The 24,050-nt window shown below is 49.9% G+C and overlaps 1 protein-coding gene across 1 annotated transcript in view; it reads left to right on the top strand.

The window, feature by feature from the left end:
- HRH2 (histamine receptor H2) overlaps positions 1 to 22,732 on the top strand; it is an 85,669-nt gene extending 62,937 nt beyond the window's left edge. Inside the window, exon 3 of the mRNA XM_063642600.1 lies at positions 22,538 to 22,732. Within this exon, the coding sequence (XP_063498670.1) occupies positions 22,538 to 22,619 (82 nt within the window). The 3' untranslated portion in view covers positions 22,620 to 22,732. The remainder of the gene's footprint in view (positions 1 to 22,537) is intronic.
- Positions 22,733 to 24,050: the final 1,318 nt, after the last annotated feature.

Here is a 24,050-nt window from a genome sequence, read left to right as displayed (position 1 = left end):
CATGTCCTCTCCTGGCTCCCTCTGTCACCAAGATACTGTGCCATCTGTGTGGTGCCTTGCCCACACTCAGGGCCACGGGGCTCTTGATGCTAGTCAGCTGTCCATCCAGGCAGCAAGAGACCTGCCTCCCCTCTACACAACCCGCCAATCTTCATGAGATGGGTGCTCTAAGAAATTCCCTTCTGCTATCCTAGAGACAATGGCCAGCCAATCAGCTTGGCTTTGTTGAATCCTTGCTACAGGCTGTGAGAACCTAGCACAAAAAAAAAAAAAAAAATACTCTAGGTTTAAAGAATAGCTCTCCTGTGTTCTGGTTTTGAGGTGCCTCTTGAGCAATTCCTTGACCAGCTGGTATCATGGGTCACTCCAAGGGGCAAGGAAGAGGTTTCCATGAGGCTTTCACATCTCCACATCCACAGGTCACAAACTATTTCTTGAAAGATCCTAATACTGATTTGGATAATGTAGAAGTATCAATTTTCGCCAGCCATGGAGAACATTTCAAGCACAAGAAATTCTCAACCAGGCCAAAATTGCTCTTAGAGCCGTGGGGTGGGGATTAAGACTCCTGTCCTCCCAGCTCTGAAACCATAATCAGGCCCAGCATATTAGTGTTTACAAAACCAAATTCTATTTTGACCCCAGATAAGAGGAGAACACAGATATGCAAACTGCAGGCCTCAGGGCCTTTGCTAAGGGGAAACTGCACTCCTCACTGGGCCTCAAAACCCTGAGATATGAGTTCTGGCTCCAGTTCAAGTTCTAAGGAAACCTTAGGGGGCCTGTTACTTCTTTGTTTGTACCTTGGTTTTGCCATCTGTAAAAAGGGATCAAGGATCAAGTCAGGATTGAATGAGATCACGCATATAACTCATCTAGCACCTATTTAGTACTTAGTAAATATATGTTTTCAAGGTCCCATAATTTTGAAGTAAATAAAAATTAATTTATCCTATATGTCACCAAAACAGTAAAGGTTTCCAGGTTAAAAAAAAAAAAATTCTGTGGTTTAATGTTTGATGAAGGTCCTTTTTATACAGACACCCTAATCTGTGTGGTGGGGGGGGCTTACTCCACATCTTAGTAACACACTAAAATGTTTCCAGACACCAACTGAAATGACCCTCCCAAGTGTTAAATTCAATCGCAATTCACAAGCTGACATAACATTACTGCCTGCAGAATATGGTTACATAGAAACATTGATTAGCTTTGATCCTGCAGTCTTCTTTCATATTCTGGAATCAACCTTTTTTTTTTTTTTTTTTTTTTTTTTTGGTAAAAAGCAAGCTAGAGGACTGGAAGGTGACAAACCAGTGAGAAGGGGGAGGAAGTTCTGGGCTGGAGATTATAAACAGCAGCAAGGGCCGTGGAGGTCTTTCTGGGGATTGTTTAAATATTTACCCCAAATTTTAATAAAACGTGACTTTTAAAAATAGAAGGGATTAAAAATCCTTTATTTGGCAAGATCAGATCCATCATTATTCTTCCACACCAGTGGTCTCAGGAAACAAAAGTGACATGTTATTAGAAGAAAACGTAAATGTTTCATTTTTGTACATTGCTGCTGGGCGATTCCTGCTACCTTGTTATTCCCTGTATTTATTGCCATGGCAAGCAGCTGTCAATCAGGGCTGCCCCAGTGGGGAAACACTCTCTCACATTTAAATCCTTTTCTCTATCCTGAAAAGCCCTCCTGCCCAGTGTAGAGTGCAAACCTCTGCCTTGCTCAGCCTTCTTTACCCCTAGTGTGCAGACATATGACAGAATATCCCGATCAAAGGCTCGAGCAACTTTGATTTAGAAATAAGCTCCTCCGAGCAGTGGGATTGCAGGATCATATGATAGTCCTATTTTTAGTTCTTTGAGGAACCTCCATACCATTTTCCACCATGGCTGTACTAATCTACACTCTCACCAACAACATGCCAGCGTTCCCTTTTCTCTGCACCCTCACCAGCACCTGTTATTTTTTGCCTTTTTGTTGAGACTGGGATGAGATGGTATCTCCTGTGGTTTCTGCCAGGCAAGGTCAGAGTCCCAGCACAGGGAAGTGATCGACTCGTGGGCTTGTAAAAAAAAAAAAAAAAAAAAAAAGTACCAACAATAGTATAAGTTTGAAAAAGGAAAGTTTATTGGAAAGGAAGAATGCTGCAAAAGCATGCAGCGGGGCACCTCAGCGAGAGGACTGATTTTTCCTTAGGGTGGAAAAATCCAGCAGTGGATTTTTCCTTAGGGGTATTTATGGACCTAAGGCAGGAGCTTAGGGTTGTAAAATGAGTTTTGGCATGGCATTCCAGAGATGGATAGAAATTTTAGTTACTTATAAAAGTTGAAAGAGGCCTGGAACCAGATGCCGACTTTAGATACTAGGGAAGTCTAATTACTTTTGATTTTCTCCAGATATAGGGAGTTTTGCCTCCGGTGGCCTGTTCGATGGTCACCAGGTGGTCGTTGCTCACTTCTAAACTCCTCAGGTAAGGAGTTTTTGTCTCCTGGACCCATCCAATGGTCACCAGGTGATTTCCACTCTCCTCAGTTCTGGTGTGGATTTCCCCGATGACAGACATTGAGCATTTTTTCATATACCTGTTGGTTATTTGTATGTATTCTTTTGAGAAATGCTTATTCAAATATTTTGCCCATTTTCAGACAAATAATTTGGGCTTTTTGCTATTGAGTTGTTTGAGTCTATCAACAGATAAATGGATAAAGAAAATGTTATATATATATATGTATATATATATATATATATGTCCATTTTCATACTGCTATGAAGAAATACCAAAGACTGGGTAATTTATAAAGAAAAAGAGGTTTAATGGACTCACAGTTCCACATGGTTGGGAAGGCCTCACCATCATGGTGGAAGGCGAAGGAGGAGCAAAGTCACGTCTTACATAGTCACAGGCAAGAGAGTCTGTGTAGGGGAGCTGCCCTTTATAAAACCATCAGATCTCACGAGACTTATTCACTATCACGAGAACAGCATGGGAAAAACCCACCCCCATGATTCGATCACCTCCCACCGGGTCCCTCCCATGATAGGTGGAGATTATGGGAGCTACAATTCAAGATGAATTTGGGTGGGGACACAGCCACACCATATCAATACATGAAGGAATATTATTCAGCCACAAAAAAGAGTGAAACTGCTATAATATGAATGGAACTAGAGGTCATCATGTCAAGTGAAACAAGCCAGGCACAGAAAGACAAAAATCACATGTTCTCACTCATATATGGGAGCTTAAAAAGTAGATCTCATGGAGACAGAGAGTAGAACGATGGTCACTGGAGGCTGGGAACGGGAGGGGAAGGGAGGATGAAGATAATTAATGGGTACAAAAATACAGTCTGATGGGAGGAAGAAGATAACTTAGTAAGGTGGCTAGAGTTAACAATGATGTATTGCATATTTCAAAACAGCTAAAAGAGAAGACTTTGAATGTTCCCAATGTAAAGATAAATATTTGAAGTGATGGATATCTCAGTTACCCTGATTTGATTATCACACGTTGTACCTATGTATCAAAATATCACATGTAGCCCATAAATGTGTACAACTATTATAAATCAATTTTACAAAGGGAGGGAGGAAGAAGCTCCTCCGTGCAGGACAGAATGCGGTGGGCTCCGGCAGTAGCTGGCTCACCCCGGTGCACAGGCTTCCGAGGGCAGCCCCAGCTCCCAGCAAGGCCAGCTCTGCTGTCAATCCGTGAGCTTTCTAATAACCTATGCTAATAAATCTCTCCCTGCTTAATATCCAGCTCCTAGCCTGTAATATGTGTTCAATGAATTCTAATTAAATGAATCTGCTTGGGGAGAAGGACTGGCTCTGCTCTAAGGTATGTCTTCCTTACTAACTGGGAAGCCAGAGGCTGTGTCCATCAGATGCTTTGCCAGCAAGTGCTTAGCACAGATCAGGCCCAATGAAGATGGAAGACGGAGCAGAGAGGAGATGTGCGCCCCAGCCTTGCCCCTGGGCTGAGTATTATTGAATCTCCCTCTTTTCTGGTATATCCCTGGAGACACCTCATCCCTGTCTGAGAAGATTAGAACAAGAAGCCCTCCCAGGAACCCCCTCAGACCCAGGCAAGAAGGACCCTGCTTTGGAAGACCTGGCCCTGTCCCTCCAGTGATCCCCACGGGGTCAAGGGTCTATGGGGCTGAAAGGATATGGCCACCTGGAGCCAACCCTGGCCCCCTTCTAAATCACACTCGCAGGAATTGGGGCCCTAGATTTCCTTGGCCAAATGGTGCTAAAGCCCAATTCTTGGGCCTGTGCAGGCCTGTCCCCATGTCCAACCTCTCAGGGGTGGACCGTGAACATGGCTAGGCCCAAGGGTGGCTACTTATTGGGGGATATGAATGGAGTTTTGACCCTTGGGCATGTATAAGATGTGGGGTATATGGGATGGAGCCCAGGTGGGAAGAGACAGAGCAGGATGGCCTTCTGCCAAGGTTCAGCTCTCCTCCCCATACCACGTTCTGGTGTGGAATGCCAAGGAGTCCAAAGATTCCAGATTTGAACCTGACCTTCTAGGTAGTTTGAAAAGCATACTTTCTCAAGATCAAAAAATAGAAGCTATTTAATTTAATAATGTGTCTATGTACCAGTTACCTATTGCTGTGTAACAAACGACCCCAAAACTTAGTAGCTTAAAATGACACACATGTATTTTCTCACAATTTGTCTGATCAGGAATCTGGAAACTGCTTAGCTGAGTTTTCTGCTTCACAGTGTCTTGGGAGACTGCAATCAAGTCTCAGCCCAGGGTCTTCAGTCTCATCTGAAGGCCCAACTAGGGCAGGGTTGGCGGCTGAGCTCAGTCAGTGGCTGTCTGTCAGCGAGGCTGGCCTCGGTTCCTTGCCAGAAGGAATCTCGGTTCATCAAGGCATGCATGCCAAGAGGCATCATAAGATTGTAACAGAAGTTACTATTTTTTATAACCTACTCATGGAAGTGACACTCGATCACCTTTGTCATATTCTACTGGTTAGAAGCAAGTCTCCAGCCAGCCCACCCTCAAGGGGGGGTGGTCATACAAGGGCAGGAACATCAGGAGGTGGAAATCACTAGGGGCTGCCTGTCACAGCTGGTTTGATTTTTGACTTGTAAGTATTTAGATATGTGAGATACGGTCCTCCCAAGCTCCACAAATCTTAAGAGCAGCCTTGCTTTTTCCTGTGAAGCCCACAAAGCACCTCCTTGCCATAAATAAAATGTCCCACCTCAGGGGCTGTATCAGAATCCAAACGCATCATCTGCCAAGCCCAGGGCTGTGCACTCAGAGCTCCCACTGAGAGACAGTGCTCCGGGATCACAACCCTGCATCCTGGGCAGAGGAGCAGAGCCCAATTCGGAGGAAGCTTCCATGAAGGACAGAAATTACCACTTCCCGCTCCAATTACCAGCTGAGCTAACTGCAACAGTAACTGCAACTGAGGGACCTAAATTCCAGGCCGGGCCAGAGACGCGCTTCCTCTCCGCCTTTCGGGGGCCTCCTGCTGCCTCCCGGGGGCTGCAGACAGGGTGGGAATCCTATTCTTGAGAGAACAAGAGGTCTGGCCTGTGTCCCCGAGACCAGATTGTCAGAGACAGCCCAGTTCTTCCCAGCCCTGAGGATGGCCCCTCCCATTGGATTTCTGCCCTCCCCCCAGACTCGGAAGCCACCCGGCTCACTCCCGGGCTACCAAGGGCCAACAATTACGACATTATGAGCCATGGGCTCCTCGGCCCTGGCATCTGAGTCCTGGCCCTCTCCCTGCCCTTTCCTGCCCCAGGCACTATCTCTGCACTGGGCACTGTCACCCTGGGGCTGGGTCCCCATCACTGGCCAGTCCTCCTCTCGGAGCACCCCTACATTCCCATGTTCACTTCCGGCCTCTAGATCCCACAACCTGCCCGCAGGACCCGCCCACTCCCAGCTCCTGGGCCTCCCCAGCACCTCTGACTCAGGAAGCCCAGCCTGGTCTGGCCCTGGGTGAGCTGCACGGGTGCACAGCTCAGGTTCTCCTAACTAATGGTGGAAAACATGAGGGTGGACTGGGGGAGGCCCCCGGCTGACAACACTGCCTACACCCTCCATTAGGCCCCTCCACTCCCTCCATTAGGCCCCTCCACTCCCTCCGCACAGCCCCCAAAACCAGCCATCCTCGGGCACTACACCGCCAGCGTGCGTGCTCCCTCCTCTACAGACTGGGGCCGGGCAAGGTCCCTGCAGACCCTGGAATTAGACGTTACGACTGTTCGGCGGAGGAAGGCCAGGGCCCTTGTGGGCAAGCTCCTGTTCTATAGAGACCTGTCTCACTCACAGGGCCTGGCCACATCCCTGCTCAAAACCTTCCAGTGGGACCCACTGCCCTCACGACAGAGGCCACCGGTCTCCTCCGCGCCAGCCCGCCCCTCCGCCTCTGTCGTTTAATCCCCTGCTGCTCCCTGCAGGTTCTGTGGGGCACTTGCCCAGGGCTCCGGCCACACCACCCTCCTGGCGGCTCAGCCCGCTCTGCGTCCTCCGCCTGCATCCCCGTCTGTCCAGCGGCAGAGCTAGGCTTGGTGGAGCCCTGAAGCTTACATGAGCTGGGGTATATCTCCTGAAGAAAAAGAGTACAAAAGGATAAATAGGACAATGAAGTCCAGAGTCCTAGAAAACGAGGGTCCCTGAAGCTTCGGGCCATTGGCCTTAAAGCAGATTTGCCTCCCCTGCCCCATCTGGTCCCATCTCCCCTCCCTTACCTTCCTGGGGCAGCCTTTCCCCGGCCCCGCCCACCGCTCCCCACTCCTGCCCGGGTTGGGTCCTTCCCCAGGACGCCCTGCGCTTAGCTTAGGATAGTCCAATCTCCCTGCATAGTGGGCGTCTCTCTGTGGATCTGGTCCTCCCGTGAGGCTGGGGGCCAGGGCAGTGTGGAGTCATCAGCATTGCGACGTGCAGAACACAGGGAAGTGAATTAATTAATGAACACTTTTCCCACAAATAAGCAAACACATGAACATCTGTTAGATGATCTCGCAGGCTTAAACATTCAGCTGTCCCAAAGCAGGGGCTGCTTGCACCAGGAAGGTCTCCAACCCGCCCACAGCCGGCAGCGTTCAACTCCCAGCCAGTCTCCAAACCAGGGGACGCCCAGGCACAGGGAATCCACCAGGGGGCAGTGCAGGACCACAAATGCCTATCCAGCCAGCACCTGCGCGTAAACTGCCCTCCCTAAACCCTGCAGAAATCGTCTCTCCCTAGCGCCAGCATTCCTAGGCTTCCAGAGTTTCAACTACCCCTTTCAATTAAACAGAAGAAAAGTGGAGCTGAGGAGTCAGGCAGATCCAGGATCAATCCCAGCTCTACCATTTCCACCCTGGCTGTGTGAATGTAGGCATGTTCCCTCCCCTCTTTGAGCCAAACTCTCTAACCTGCAGGGCTTCTGTGATGCCTGCGAGGGTTCCCTGAAAATGATAAACTGCCAGACATAGGTTGGTTATTGGTTAATTCAGTCCACTGTCTGATTTCCAAATGATGCTATATTAACCCAACTTTAGCTTTAGGGGTAAAATATTGCAAATGCCAACCCCATAACAAGGTTATGGAAAGACTCTGATTTAGTCTCTATTAAAGACATCCTGAATGGTTTATTGATTTTATTTTTTAAGGGAAATGAGAGGAAATAGGAGCAAACCTTTTTGGGTGCCAATTAAATTCATAGTTAAAAGTTTATGATACGGGAGACAGTGGGCACAGCAGAGCCCCAAGCCTCGACTCCTGGCCACTGGGCTCTGGCCCCCATTCGTCCACTGTCTCTTTTCTCTGCCATCAATATGTGAGCTTTTCCAGGCTGTAAAGGGGCCTGCTCCCTCTCTGCAATCTCAGTGGCTAGCTCACAGTAGGTGATCAAAAACTGCACACTGCATTGCTTTGAGGATGGCTTTGGGAAATTCTTTCCCACTATTCATTTGGGTTTCTGTCTGCATCATCTGGAGTCTTTGGGTGCAAGCTCTGAACACTGACTTGTGTGAACTTTATTGGAAAGATGTCAGGTAGCTCAGAAAAAAAATGAAGGAAAGCTGGAGGTCTGAGCTCAGCAAACACCAGAGCAGCTCTGGGGACCAGGACACCGAGAGCGCTTTTCCTCTCTGCCAAGTTGCCACCACTGTGATGAATGACTTCTGGTGGTCTCTCTATGATGCAGAGCCCCTGCAATCAGGCCATCCCCTGGCCTGGCCTGGAGAACACAGGACAGCTTGATGGACACCCCAGGACAATGTCACATGCAACTCAGAAGGGCAAGTCCCCCCAGTGAAGTGGGCAGAGAGGCTGGATGGCCAAAGATCAGCCAAGTTCATGACAGTTCAATACACCAAGTCCAGGCTGGGACTCCAGTTCCCATGACATTGGTTCCTGTTCTGGTCCCTGGGCCCAGCCCTGCAGCATGGAGCTCAGAAAGGTACAGACATGAGAAGGAGCAGGCAAGATTCTGCTGTCAGAGTGTGTGAAAGCCACTGGGGAAGGCGAGGCTCAGGGAGGACAGAGCAGAATAAGCAAGAGTAAAGGAGGGAGGCCCTCCTTGCAGATGGGCAAAGTCCTGGCTGCTCATCACAGCTTGCCAGCCACTTGCTGTGCAACCTCCAGCAGGTCCTTGGTTTCTCTGAGCCCCAGTTTTCCCATCAGTAAAGACTTTTCTGGGCAAGCATACCTGTCTTCTGCAGTCCCTCTGTCCAGCAGTGCTTTACTTATGAAGAATCTCAACACTGGGGTCACTGAGGACTCAATTGCCACCCACCACCATACACACGCACAGGCACATACACTCACACTCACTCACCAGGCTCCAGTGAAAAAGAGGCCCCTACACATCTCACATGACTAAATAGCACGTTTCTAGAGCCAGGGAAGCTTGCCATGAGTTGGCTTCCCCAGCTCATCAGCTGTGTGACCCTGGGCTTATTTGGAACCCTGTAGCCCTCTGACCCTAGCCTTCTGCTTGCAAGTGATGACATAGATTCCAGGGCAGGCCATCCAGGGAGTGGTGGCTCAGTGTGGCCCCTCCCTGCCATGGGAGACTAAGCCAAAGTGGATGTGAAGAGTACTAGCCATACCCAAAGGTGGCACTTACCAAAGCCGCCTATGTTAGGGCAATGTTAGCTGCTGGAAAAATAGACCCAGAGGTGTATGCACACTCAAACTCAATAGAAGTCTATTACTTGCTCATGCAATGCAATAGTCCAAATCTGGAAAATCCAACCAACCCAGAGAGGCCCCAGCTTTCTGACTATTTTCTTTCATTTTTGCTTGCAGTCTACACAAATCTTAGACCTGAGTTCATGTCTTTCTTGTAAGACCTTGCTGTAAGCAGCAAAATGCAGCAAAAGCTAGCTTTCAGGATTTTTACCTCTTCCCCTGGAGCTGCCAGTTCCCTGGCCTTTGTCTTCCTTCCAAATTATTTTAGGCAATGAATGGCTCATCAGATGCACTGTGGCTGCATCACACAAGTCCCCCCACTTTCCACCTGGGATCTCCAGTCTTCGCTACTCACTGTCCACCCCCTGGGGCCATGCCACGTATTTAAGGTTGTTATGGCAACACTCTTGCTTCAAGGTGCCAATTCCTGTATTGATTAGAGTAATGCAAGCTGCTGAAGCAAGTAGATCCAAAATGAGCAAGGACTCAACACATCAGAATTTGGTTTCTTCTTCACTTGATCGTCCTGAGCCTACGGTTGCAGCCCTGGGTGATGGGAGGGTTCTCTTCACAGTAAGCCAGACACCAGGCTTCCACCCCTGGAAGCCACCTACCCTTGAGCACCAGGGCCTTGTTTTCATCTCCTCCTGACTCAGCAAGGGAAGAAAATGAGGGACACATTTGCTCCTTAAAAGCTTCAGCTCCAAAAGGGAACCCATCACTTCTGCCCACAGCTTATGGGCCAGGACACAGAAGTCAGCCCACAGCCCAAGGGAGGCACAAACCAAGAAGAAAAGAAAACAGATTCAGGGTGAGCAGCCAGCCATGAAGAGGGAGCCCCCACGCTTTTCTTCCGTGGTTTCTCGCTGGCCCACCCCTCATGGCTAGTGGCCCATCCAAGTCAGCAATTTTGGACTTAGCTTCTGATGTGTGCAGGCCCCAGGCTGGGAACCAGTAACAGCGATGAATCAGTCGTCATCTGTATCCAGTGAGTTCACTGCCTAATGGAGAGACCAGAGAAACATGTGATTCCACCCCAGCGGCACTCGACAGAAAAGGGTGCTTAGAAGGTGTTGAAGGGGCACATGCCCGACTTCTCAGGGGAGATGACATTGGAGCTGAGAGGTGTGGGAGTTGTCCCCGTAGAGGAGGAAGGTGGAGGGTAGGTCCCAGACAGTGGCAAGTCAGCCAGCAGGTGGAGTGGGGTTACTGGAGGGGAGACCTGAATCCAGCCGACAGCTGCGAGCCGGGAGAGGTGGCTCCATCTGTGAGTGACAAAGCGGGGGCCAGTGTGAAGCAAGATCTCCAGAAAGTAAGATGTCAGGTATAAAGCCAGTAAGTTTTTGATCTGCTGTGGCTATAACAGATCACACACTTAATTGCTTCCAACAACACAGATGTAGGACACAGAAAGTACTGTAGACCAGAAGTCGAAAATGTGTCTCACAGGGGTAAAATCGAGGTGCAATTGGGCTGTATTCCTTCTGCAGGCTCCAGGGGAAAATCCATTGCCCTTCCTTTCCCAGTGTCTGGAGGCTGGCTGCATTCCTTGGCTCATGGCCCCAGCCAGCAGCTGCATCCCTCATGTGCTCGTCATCCCTTCCCCTTCTCTGACTCTACTTATAAGGACAGACCCTTGTGATTACATCAGGGCCACCAGATAAGTCAGGGTCACCTTCCCGGCTCGTGATTCTTAATCACATCTGCAAAGCCACTTTTGTCAAGTAAGGAAACACATTCACAGGTTCCAAGGACTAGGACATGAACATCTTCGGGGGCCATTCTTCAGCCTGCCACAGCTGGTCATTCATGCCGGCAGTCACCAAGAGAGAGTTAAGAGAAGATAAGGAGCATCTGTGCAGAGGGCCAGAGGACAGTGACAGGGAGGCCCGGAGCTCTCACGTCTGAAGGAAAGGTGGGCTGGGCGTGCCGGCTTTGGCCTGTAATGCCAGTGATGGGTGGGGGCGGGGTACTGGGAAAGGAGGGTGTGGTCCTGGCTAGGGCTCCACCCCCACGGAGCTAGTGAGGACAGGCCCTTCTGCCTTCGCACACAAGTGTTGCATTTCTCAAGACCACCCTGGCCCACCACACCCCTATTCTGGGCCTATAAAAACCTGAGACCCTAGCACGGCAGAGACACAAGCGGCTAGACATCGTGAGGAACACATCGGTGGAAAAAGCCAGAAGCAGCTGGTTGTCGAGAGCACACTGGCGGGAGAGCACATCGACAGGCACCGGCAGGCCGGCAAGCCAGCGACCGGCGGAACAACACGGAGTTAGCAAAGAGAGGTCGGAGAAGACTCAGGCTGCCCAGCGGCCAGCCTTCAGGGGAAAACCATCTCCCTTCTGGCTCCCCCATCTGTTGAGAGCTGCTTCCACTCAATAAAACCTCGCACTCATTCTCCAAGCCCACGTGTGATCCCATTCTTCCGGTACACCAAGACCAGAACCCGGGATACAGAAATGCCTCTGACCTTGGGACAGGTGGAGGGTCTAATGGAGCTGGTTAACACAAGCCGCCTATAGATGGCAAACTAAGAGAGCGCCCTGTAACACACCCACCGGGGCTTCAGGAGCGGTAAACATTCACCCTACACACTGCGTGGGGTCGGAGCCCCACAGCCTGCCCATCTGTTTGCTTCCCTAGAGGTTTGAGCATCGGGGCACTGAAGAAGGGAGCCACACCCACACTGCACGCCCTGCGACGGCGGCAAGGGAACCTTTCCTGTTTCACCGCACTTTGGGAGGCTGAGGGGAGGATTGCTTGAGCTCAGGAGCTCAAAAGCAGCCTGGGTAACACAGTGAGACAGACTCCCATCTCTATAAAAAATACAAAAATTAGCTGGGCATGGCGGTGTGCACCTGCAGTTCCAGCTACTGAGGAGGCTGAGGTGGGAGGATAGCTTGAGCCCAGAAGGTTGAGGTTGCAGTGATCTGTAGCCATGCCACCGCACTGCAGCCTGGCAAACAGAGTGAGACCCTGTCTTTAAAAAAAAAAAAAAAGGCCAGGCGCCATGGCTCACGCCTGTAATCCCAGCACTTTGGGAGGCTGAGGCGGGCAGATTACCTGAGGTCAGGAGATCGAGACCATCCTGGTTAACACGGTGAAATCCCATCTCTACTAAAAATACAAAAAATTAGCTGGGCAAGGTGGCCGGCGCCTGTAGTCCCAGCTACTTCGGAGGCTGAGGCAGGAGAATGGCGCGAACCCGGGAGGTGGAGCTTGCAGTGAGCGGAGATCATGTCACTGCACTCTAGCCTGGGCGACAGAGCGAGACTCCATCTCAAAAAAAAAAAAAAAAAAGGAATGATAGTGGCAGCTGGCAGCTGGCAGCAGGAAGCATTACAGCAGGACCAGGCCCTGCCATGGACATCATTGTTGCGTGCCCTAAATCCATTCTCTCTCTTCCGGTAACTGTACCTCAGGTTTCCTAATGGAAATACTTCCGTACATTCTTAACCCAAGGATCAGCCCATGACCCCGTCAAAGCCAACCAGAGCCTTTCATCCCCCATCCCTCAGGGGTGGGCACAGCCCAAGCCAGGTCAGACAGACCTTTCTTGGAACTTACTCTGGAGCTATTGGGGAAGACATTGGTGCTGGGGGCTGCTTTGAGAGAGCCCCTCAGATTCTACAGGGGGAAAGAGGACTTGAGTGATGAAAAGAGATGATGACAGCGTTTGGAAAACTGCATCTAGCTATGCAGAAAGCCAACTCTAGATTTCTCAATTATGTGAACCAAAAAAAGAAGAAGAAATCAGCTTAATCCCATTTCTAGCTGTTGCAACCGCATAAGTATCGACGAATCCAGCCCCCGCCACTGGTCGCAGGTTTTGAGGCTGCCTGCTGTGTCTCTTCTCTCCCCACCGCCCCCCCGCCCCACCCACCTTCTTCCCCATCCTTCAAGGCTGTGCTCAACGCCACTTTCCTAAGGAAGACATTGCTGGCTCGGATTCTCCCCTTCTCAGGTTGGCCTGTCCCTGCCTTAGGGTCCCAGCCTCTCAGGGTGGCCGCCTGGCCCCGGGTGCCCCTCACAGCCCTCTTGTCTTTCACCTCTTGGGTAATGGGCTGCTCGTCTTCTCTGGTCACTTGCAGACCCAGGAACGTGACCTTCCATGGCTCTGTCAGAACCAGATGCTGACCTGTGGGAGAGTCAACAGCTGCCATCTGAGATCCGGGGAAGACAAGCATGATTGGGCCTCGCCAGAAGTTGCTGTGCCCTGTTCTCAACAGGGCCCACAAAGCCAGCATGGGGCTTCTCACCTTCTTCTCTGCAAGAACAAGGTCACTCCCAACAGAATAACTGTCCTGGTGCCTTAGCTCTTCCATGTCTCTGCCCAGTGGTCATAAGCATCGACCTGAATGCCTCCAGAGACAGGGTGCTCATCACCTCTCTGACAAATCATTCTCTTGCTGGACAGTGAGTCCAGGTCTACCCCGTAAACTTGCCTTTCCTCTGTCCCTCCAAGAATGCCTGGCTGGGTACCTCCCATAACCCACTCCCCAGCATGGCTCCCAGCCGAATATTCCCTGGCTGTGCAGTGGGACTGTCGGTCGCATCCCCCACCCTGCTGCCTCTGCCCACATTTCTGCAGGGCCCCTCTCTCCTACTCTAAGTATTTCCACCTGTTCCCTGAGGTATCCCTGAGGAATCACCCAGCTCTAAGAGCAGAAAACAAGATTCTAGGTGCCCCAGAGTTCTCAGTTTCACCCTGGCTAAGCACAAGACCACAGCCATGCCCCAGGAGGGAGGGGAGCAGAGCACCCCCACACTCAGGCCTCCACCTCCAGGGGGCCCTGAGCTCAGCCCAGGCTGTGGTGCTGGGTGGAGAGGCGCACGTGGGTACTGTGGTCAGGCCAGGCACCCATACCTCCCCACAGGTCACTCGCCCTGGTGCCTCCAGGCTGGGGGAGGCCAGGACAGTGCATTTCCTGGCATGGGGGCTCATTCTTATGCCCAGACAATGCCACTGAGCCTGGGGGAGGTGGCCTCATATTGGAAACAGCAATGACCCTCATATCCAACTCCAAACACCCCGGCTTTTCAGAGCTTCCAAGACCCTGTGACCCTTGGGCTACATCTGGACCCAGAAGGCTCTCAGTAAATGCCTAGGAAGGGAAGGGGTGGGAGGAAGACGAGAAAGCATTTCTGAGCACCGACGAGTGCCAGCGCCTTTTACTGACACTAATTCGCTCCGCCCCTCAAGACCAGGGTGGTTGTCCCCATTTTCAGAGAGGGACCCGGACTCAGACAGGGTCTCTCAGCCAGTGAACATCAGAGCAGGGACTTGAGCCCAGCCTATTTGATGCTAAGCCGCCCCACGCTATGCCTGCATCCGTCTTTCCTTCCTGCACCCGTCTTTCCTTCCTGCACTGGAGCGCACTGTGAATGCTCCATTGCGGCCCGAGGCTGCTGCTGAGGGGCCCAGCGGCTGTGCAGCTTTTTCCCGCGGGAGGAAGGGGTTGCTGCTGAGAGAGGGATGCAACGTAAAGCCAGGGTCCAGGAGGGGCTGCAGCAATTTCTTCAGATCAAAACGCCAGACTTTATGAGCCCGGTTGCTTCTCAGGACTGCCTGGCAAGGCCTCTGCTCCACTCCAAATCCCCCTCCTTCCAGAGGCCACCTCAGCCCTGCACACTCATGCACCCCCATGCACGCTGGCCTTTCTAGCTCAGTAACTCACCTGGGCACTGCCTGGCCAAGGCCAAGCCTGCTGCTTAACAAAGGCTCAGGGGCTTGTGATGGCAGGGGAGGGGAGGCCATGCGGTCAGGGGCACATTCATTCAGTTACCCCAGGAACATTCTTTATTACTCTAGACACCGCTTATCAACTTCCCACTGTGCATGTGGTAGGTTCCAGCTGTGCAACTCTGGGCAAAGCAGTTCTTTCTCAGCCTCAGTTTCTTATCTGTAAAATAAGACAGACTCTGGTGTTTGCCTTAAAAGTTTGTGGGAAGAAATAAATGAGTAAGCCCTCACTAAATGCCAGTGCTATTATGACTATATTACTATTAGACTGTTTCTAATCCTGACAACAACACAGCTAGGGAGGTGCTATTATTCCCATTCCACAGATGAGAAGACTGAGGCAAAAGCAGGGCAAGACCCTGCTCAGGGTCCAGTGGAGAGAGCGCGGGGCGATACCAGAAGCTCTTTACCATGTCACTGTTTCTATGTTCGCCCAGCATCATTTTCACCCCCAGCAGCACATCAAAGGCCAGGGGCTCCGGGGTACATCAGACCTGATCCTCCGTCCAGTGAAGGAGACAAACACATAGATAGACAATTGCAATTCCAGGTGGTGAGAACTGGTTGGAGAGCCCAGGGAGCTGGGGGGAACAGAGGAGAGCCCCTCACTCAGCCTCGGGCCCTGGGGAGACCTCATGAGAGGCCAGCTCCTAGCCAGGTCTTGAGTAACTCGGGCTATAGAAGGAGTGCTGTCCTGTTCCTAGGGAAGCAGCTGGAACTGAGCCTGGCTCTGCCCCTTCACTGTGTGATTACATGATCTTGAGGGAGTAAGTTTGCCTCTCTGGGCATCCATTTCCTCACTTCAATAGTGGGAGTCTCAGCAAGTGTGCACCTGCAGGAGGGGGGACGCCCGGCACTGGGGGGATTCATGGCCTGTGAAGTCTCTTCCCTCAGTGAACACCTCGTACCCGACCCACCTGGGATGCAGGCTCATCATTACCTCATTTTACAGCTGAAGCTGCTTGGGCTCAGAAAGCTGACGTGCCCTGTCCGAGTTCACATGGGTTCTGAGCCAACTCTGCATTCACTGGGCGCTTACTAAGCGCTCATCCCTCGTGTGATCCTCCCCACGTCTCTGGGAGGGTGGAGTTATTTGCTTCCATTTCACAATGAGGGAGTGAAGATCCAGGGCAGGTCTTGACCAGCACTAGATCCTCGAGGGCGCCTGGAGCACGGCCAGGACAGGGCTGACTTCAGCCTTCCCTGATGCTCCCTGCCCACTCCCGCCCAAGCACCTGCGCTGACGGCCCCACAAAGGCCCCTGGATAGGCCCAGAAGTCAACACAAGCACCCGATTCCATAAGGGCTTTAGGAGCTGACAGTTTAATGCCCAGGTCCCATTTTTCAGAGGAAATAAGCTTATTACAGGGGTTCAAGTTTGCTGCCAATAGAACAGTAGTGAACACGGGTGTTTTCTTCACCAGTAAAACAGAAGCAACAACAACCCTCCCTTCCGTGTCCATGAACCCAGCACTGATTTCATTCAGAGACCCATCACTTGCCTCTCCGAGCCCATGAGGTCTGGAAGGGAATGAGCCCCACCTCAGCTCCAGGCACGGACCCAGCAGGGCTGGCCAGCGTGCTACCACCCCTCAGCAGGGTTTAGATCTAAGTCCTGGGACTCTGAGTGTCTGTGATGAGGGGAAGGGCTCTTTCAGTGGAGCTGTAGAGAGAAGAGGATGGGGTGAAAGACCGCTGTGCCCACAAGCAAGAGCCACACGGTGGAGAGCCGGGAGGGAGACGGGGGTCCTGGATTGTCTGTACACAGCCTCCGCTTTGGCTGAAGCAATCCCCCTGGAATATGTAGTTACAGAAACCAATACATTTCCCTTTTTTTTTTTTAGCCAATTTGAATCAGGTTTCTGATACTTGCATCATCAAAGACTTGACAAACACAGTAACCCAAAATGGAACTAAAATAATCACGTTTGCCATGAGAAAACTCAAAACAGCATTAACATTTTAATGGTAGCAATTAAACAGGAAAACAATCAAATTAAATAAGAGCATTTTACTTATCTAGAAGGCAGTGCTTAAGGGGAACATTATTTATTTTGGGAAGAATAAGGAAGAATAGTCAGATGCATAGAAGCAGAGTAGATAGTGGTTGCTAGGAGCTGAGGAGGGGGAAAGAGGGGGCTGTTCAATGGGCAGAAATGTTCACTTGTGCAGGATGAAGAGGTTCTAGAGACCTGCCGTACAACACTGTGCCTGCAGACAACAATACTGTACGGTACATGTACAAATCTGTTAAGAGGGTGGATCTCATGGTAAGTGTTCCTGCCATGATTTTTTTTTAAACCTGAAAAAAACCTACTGAACTAGGGGAAAACAAAATAAGAAAGAAAATGAAGACTTCCAGAAATCTGAAGAAGGCAGCTGGGCACTCAGAGAAGACATCACCATGGATCGAGTGCCAGCGCGTGCTAGGTGCTTGCTCAACTGTGATTGTTTACGCCTCAAACACCCAGCACTGCTGGTGGTGTTACACCCACTGTCACCAGTGAGGAAATGGATGTTGAGAAGGAATAGACACTCAGCCATGCACATAGAAAATCTGCATCAGGCTTCATCTCGCCCCAAGTCCAAGACTATTTCCTCATCACATAATTCATTCAACAATCATTTATTAAGGACTTATGTACTACCAGACGCTGGGATGGCTCTGTGGTCATCATGTGAACATCCTAGAAGGAATCCAAAAGAGGATAATCAGTGGTGAAAATCAAGGCCAGCAACCTGGGACACCAGACTCCAGAGGCTGCCTCCATCCCCAACTACTTCTGGGGTCTCCAAGCACAAGGTGAATGCTCAAGACCTCTGGCTATGGAAGCTGTGTATGTCTTACTGAACCAGCACACCCTCTACCCCAGGACCAGCACACTCTCTGCCTCCCAGGACCAGCACAACCTCTGGCCCTGAAGAAAAGCACATCCATTGTCTCTGGCCACCAGCACAACCCCTGTCCTTGGCACTGATGCAGCCTCCACTCTTGAGAAAAGCATTAAGAGTTTTGCCTGAAAACCTTTCAACTCTCCCTTACATAAACAGGAAGAAACCCCTTGCAGATAATTATACAACCTCTAACCTCTGGTTCAAGTGAAAAGCAAATCCTTTGTAAATCTTCTTGAAAATTCCATTGAGAAACTCTGCACTTGAGAGACTCCAAGAACTCAGAACCACACAGAGTCAAGCTGGACCCAGCTTAGCCAGACCCGAGAGTAGGACTGCCACTGCCACCATGTGAGCACCTATTGTGTGCACCCAGTGGGGAGCTGTGAGTCCACATAGGTTTCTGCCTCCCTGAATGGCCCAGGGACCCTGTCAGGGGGTGGTGCCCATCTCCATCAAACAGATGAGAAAACGGCAGCCCAGAAAATGGCCAGCACAGACTGACCCAGGGCAGAGGAGGACTTGAACCGAGACCCCTCTGTCTCCAGAGGCCATCCTACCTCCTCTTGTCACTCTTGCCAGCACACTGAGAAACAGTAACCAGGAAAGAGCAGAACTGAGCTCTTCAGTTCTTCATTGCTGCAAAAAGAAGCTCAAAGCCCCCTCCCTGGTATCTGCAGAGTAGGGGTGCAGGGACTCCAAGGAGCAAAGTCACTCACATTTTCCCCTGACATCCTCAGAATGTACTGCAATGCTCTGGGAACAGTCTCCTCAGGCCCATAAATAATTGAGAACCCATGAGTCCTGTGGCATTTCTGCTGAAATCATCACTCACCCACACTCTTTGTGCTTTCTGCAGAGCCAAAGAAATTCTTGCTGATTTTTTTAAATGCAGTCTTTTGTTGCAACTGGTTTTGAAATTCAGTGCTCAGTTCCTAGTCTAAGGCAATGGAGACACAGAGATTACCTGGATGAAGCTCTGCCCTCAAGGAGCTCAGACCCTACTTAGGGAAGAGAGATACTCAACAGACCCGTAGACTGCCACAAGTAAATGAGTTACCAGAGTTAAGGAAGCAGGCAAGGCAGGAAGGGCGATGGGGAGGTACAGACTGGCCTGGTGGGTCTGTGCCTCGCAAGGGGAGCAGGAGGAGACAAGGGTGGGAGAGAGCAGAACTCCACTTCCCCAAGGCTGGGCCCAGTGGGAAGCTGCCCTGAGGAGAAGGTATTCTTAGAAGGGGGTGGAGGAGGCCAGGCATGGTGGCTCATGCCTGTAATCCCAGCACTTTGGGAGGCTAAGGAGGGCAGATCACAAGGTCAGGAGTTTGAGACTAGCCTGACCAACATGGTGAAACCTTGTCTCTACTAAAAATACAAAACTTAGCTGGGCGTGGTGGCATGAACCTACAATTCCAGCTACTCAGGAGGCTAAGGCGGGAGAATTGCTTGAACCAAGGAGGCAGAGGTTGCAGTGAGCTGAGATCACACCATGCCTGGACGACAGAGCAAGACTCTGTCTCAGAAAAAAAAAAAAAAAAAAGAAGGGGGTGGGGGATAAGTGAGGAGGCAGCTTCATGGCAGAAAGCTCTGTTGTGAGCCATGTGCTCCCTCCGTTCCCTCAGGTCTTCAGTAAAGCTATTAAACTCACAAAGTCCCAAGTATGATGACATTTTTCAGTGGCGATGGAAGGATAGCAAGGTGTACACACTAGTAGTCAAGAGGCCAACCTGAGCTGACACCCACAGGTGTGGGAGATGAGGACCACAGGGGAGGCAGGCCAGGAGCATGCAGCCCCCAGGGAAGCACAGGCCCTGACACTGAGGCATTCAGCCACGTTCACTCGCATCTTCCGGAGACAGGTGGCCCCAAGGGACACCTGGCAGTGGAGCATGGTGTGAACATGGACAGAAAGAAGTGACTTGCTCTGGGGTGGGGTGAGGGGTCTTAAAGAGGGGGTGACACTGGAGACCGAGCTAGGAGGAGGAGAAAGGGAAGCATTTCAGACAGAGAGCCCCAAGGGTGGGGGATGTCTATTGTCGTGGCTTCTCAGCCTCTGTTCCTTGCTGTATTTGGTAACCACACCGATTTTCCTCTGGAACCCCCAACTCTAGGTGTCTGTGGTTTTTGTGGTGCTTACCCCATCCTCCAAGCTGCAGGAGTGGGTTTATAATCCAGGCTTGGCCAATCAGTACACTCCATGCCCCACAGCCATTGGTTTACTGATGGACCCATGACCCAAATCAGCCAGTGAGAGTCTGCCTTGGGACCTTTGTCAGAATACTTAGGAAAGAGGCTTTCTCTTTCTCCAGGAGAGGCTAGTGGCCACCATAAGGGTGTGCCTGCCTGAGAATGGAGCCAACACAGAAGAAAGGATATTCTTAGAGGCAATCTTTAAGCACTTTGCATGTCTGAAGCTCCCTCCACTAGATGTTCAGTTACTATATTAGTCCATCCTCAAATTGCTATAAAGAAATTTCTGAGGCTGGGTAGCTTATAAAGAAAAGAGGTTTAATTGGCTCACGGTTCTGCATGCTGTACAGGAAGCATGGTGCTGGCTTCTGCTTCTGGGGAGGCCTCAGGAAGCTTCTAATCATGGTGGAAGGCAAAGGATAAGCAGGCATGATCTGGGGAAAGCAGGAGAAAAAGAGACAGGGGAGTGCCACACAGTTTTAAACAATGAAACCTCGAGAGAACTCAGTGTCACAAGGATGGCATCAAGGGGACAGTGCTAAAGCATTCATGAAACTTCTACCTTCATGATCCAGTCACCTCCCACCAGGCCCCGCCTCCAACACTGGGGATTACATTTCAACATGAGATTTGAGTGGGGAAAATATCCAATCTATATAAGTTACAAAAGCCAGTAATTTTCCATTTTTATTTAAAAGTATTCAAGTTGGCTTATCACACGTGTGGCCTCTACAGCTGTGATGGTGGCTACAAAGACCTCTATGGGGAAGATGGCTAGTGTGCCCAGGAAGGGTGAGGTGCTCACTCTGAATGGGCTGTGGTTGGGTCACACACGGCCACATTGTGAAGCCAAACATGGACCTCGGGAGTCAGGAAAGGATACTAAGCAGGGCAGTGGTATACTCAGATGTATGTGTATGGACTCACTCTGTTTATTCAAATGTGTTTAAAACCTAGAAAGAATTCCCAAGTACAGTGTGAGCCAGACATTTTTCTTTTCCAGTTTTGCAGCCTGAAGGTGCTATCCAAGGTACTGAGATCCCCCAGAGGGCTCTTCCAGGAAAGGAAGCAGGCTGAGTACTGTGGGAGGAGACTGGCGCGCTGGCTCCTCCATTTGAAATGCCACCTAGTTCCCTTCTCTTGCATCTGCACAAGTGGAGTCAGTCCTGTGCTGTCTCCCTGCTCCCACAGAAGGGAAAGAAAGATAATGCATTTACTGGTACCACCTGAAACCAACCTCAGAACACACACAGTGTTTTGTCTTGACTCTGCCTGGTCTGACGAACAAGGGACTGATAAAACTCATGGATAAGAGCACCAGGAAATTAGTTCTTTGACATTTTCCCTTGTCCAGATAGCCAGAATGATTAACACACTTATTTTTAGAGGCAAGGTCTCACTCTGTCGCATAGGCTGGAGTGCAGTGGGACAATTCTAACTCACTGCAACCTCAAATTCCTGGACTCAAGCAATCTTCCCACCTCAGCCTTTTAAGTAGCTGGGACTACAGGCATGTGCCACTACACCAAGCTATTAAAAAAAAAATCTTTTTTTTAAGATATGGTCTCACTATGTTGCCCAGGCTGGTCTCAAACTCATGGCCTTATGCAATCATCCCACCTCTGCTTCCTAAAGTGTTGGAATTACAGGCATGAAACACCACACCGGGCCAACACACTCTTATACAGTTGGTGGTAGGTTGCTTTATCAGCCCCAGTTTTTCACCTCTCCCTATATTCAAGCCCTTTGTTTTGTGCCTTTGGAGTCCTTCCCACTGAAGAAACAGAGTGTATTTCCCCTTTCCTTGACCCTAGCCATGACCATTTGACTTGCCTTGGCCAAGAGAATGTGGTCAGAAGACATAGTGGGTCCGTTCCAGGCTTAGACCTTAAGAGGCAGAGGTGTTTCCACTGGCCTCCTTGCACCTCTGCCCTCTCCATGAGGAAAGCATGCACCAGTGAGACAGCTGTTGGGAGATCATTCTTCCTGTCTCTACATATCTTGTAAACAGAGGCCAGGAATGGCTATATAATTTGCAAGTCCCACTGCAAAACGAAAACACAGGGTCTCTTTTTCAAAAATTAGCAGGGCAGTGGTATACTCTGCACAGCATTCAACCAAGTGTGGGTCCTTCTTTGTGCAAGACCCTGAGAGACTACATAGGTCCCACACCCATAAAGCCAGCCCTGGTAGAGGTAATGACAGCTTTTATTTTAGACCAAGCATCAGCAAACTATGGTCTTCAAGTCCAGTTTTGTCCACTGCCTGCTTTTGTGTGGCCCTAAAGCAAAGAATGGTTTTTACATTTTTAAATGGTTGGAAGAAAATCTAAGGAAGAATACTATTTCATGACATGCAAAAATTATGTTTTATTCAAATTTAAGGGTTCATAAATAAAGTTTTATCAAAATTCAGCCATGATTATTCATTTATGTCTGGTCTGTCTGTGTCAGCTTTCACACTACAACAGCAGGGTTGAGTCATTGTGACAGAGACTGTGTGGTCTACAATGCCTAATGTTTACTTTCTGACCTTTTACAGAAAAAGTTTGCCAACCCTGTTCTACCCTACACAGAAGAGTCACCCAATCAATTCCAGCCTGGATCAGCAGAGCATCAGCTGACCTGCAGCTCTCTAGGAATGAGGGGTTATCGTTGTATGCTCCTGAGTCAGTGGCGTGGTGTGTAATGCTGCAGTAGCTAACTGTTCAGGGTGCAGTTAATGTTTCTCAAAAAATGGTACATGGAATGAGTTCAGATGAGAAGCCCTAAATGACATTGAAAAGCACAGAAAGCAGGGCTCTTTCCCACTCTCATTAGTTCCTTCTCATTTTATCAAAGGGGAAGCCTCAGCTTGGTCCTGGCAAGTCTTTAATGCTCTCCTCACTCCTTGAGAACAAACAGAGCAGACCTTGAGCTCATTGGGTAATGGTATCCCTCTAGAACAGAATGAGTGCTTGTTTTTATTGTATTTATTTGTATAATGTACCTTCTATTACTGGCAAGCATCACTAGTTTTCTGTCTATGACAGTACTTTAGTTTCCTTTACAAATGCAATTCTTTACATAAAAATTGTGAATTTATTTTAGCAACAATAAAACGGTGATATTATTTCAATAAAATATTGAGTAAGTCATTGTGCAGATGAAAGTAAATGTAGAAAAAAGTCACAAAGGTAGTGAACAAACTACCTCATGGCTGAAGTTTGGGAAACACGGATAGAGATGACAGCTGAGACCCTCTCCCTTCTATGGCTGCAGAGTGCAATGCTAAGCTTCTTAGATCTGGGATGACATTCCCTGATCCTGGCACTACCTCTGCCACTTCCTGGCTGTGTAACCTTGAACAAATTACTTTACCTCTCTGAACCTCAATCCCTTTGCTGCAAAATGGAGATGCTAACCCCACCTCCCAGGCTGTAGTGTATACTGCTGGTTGCCTGCCACTATGTTTGCTCTTCTGTCCCATACGCACAGAACCCCAATTTTGTTCAGGTATCCAGTACTCCCTGACATAGCCATGAGCTTCAGGAAAGCTGATCCCAGCCCAGGAAGTGGTCTACTTGCCCTTGCCCTTGCTAGCCGTTTGTCTGAGAGTGGATGTATGATCCAGTGCCACTGAGGCACAAGAAACTCTTGAGAACATGTCTAGCTCCTGAGAACCACTGGCAATAATATTCTCTTTTCTTTGCCTGGATATGATTGGGTTTGGATGTGATTCCTAGAAACAAGTTTACCATTTGCCTCCAGCCTGGGGAAGAAGCCAACACCAAGCACAAGAGAACAGGTAGATAAACAGAGCCCAGGCTGGATGATGTTGCTAGGCTGCTGAATCAAGCAACCCTGGAGCCAACTCTACCTCTGGGAGTGAAGTGTGTGGACTGATAAATGTCCCTGTTTAAACCGGTTGGAGATGAGCCTTCTGTTACTTGAAATGGAAAGAATTCTAACTGGTACAGATATTGGTCCCTTATGTGCTAGGTTCAAATAGCTACATAAGCCTTCTACAAAATTGTCTGCTTAGTCAGGCTATTGTTATACAGACAGTCCTTTGC

Source organism: Symphalangus syndactylus, chromosome 7 (genome assembly GCF_028878055.3).
Source record: "Symphalangus syndactylus isolate Jambi chromosome 7, NHGRI_mSymSyn1-v2.1_pri, whole genome shotgun sequence".
Lineage (NCBI taxonomy): Eukaryota > Metazoa > Chordata > Mammalia > Primates > Hylobatidae > Symphalangus > Symphalangus syndactylus.
The sequence above is the reverse complement of the archived record's forward strand: the minus strand, read 5'-3'. Positions and strand labels throughout refer to the sequence as shown.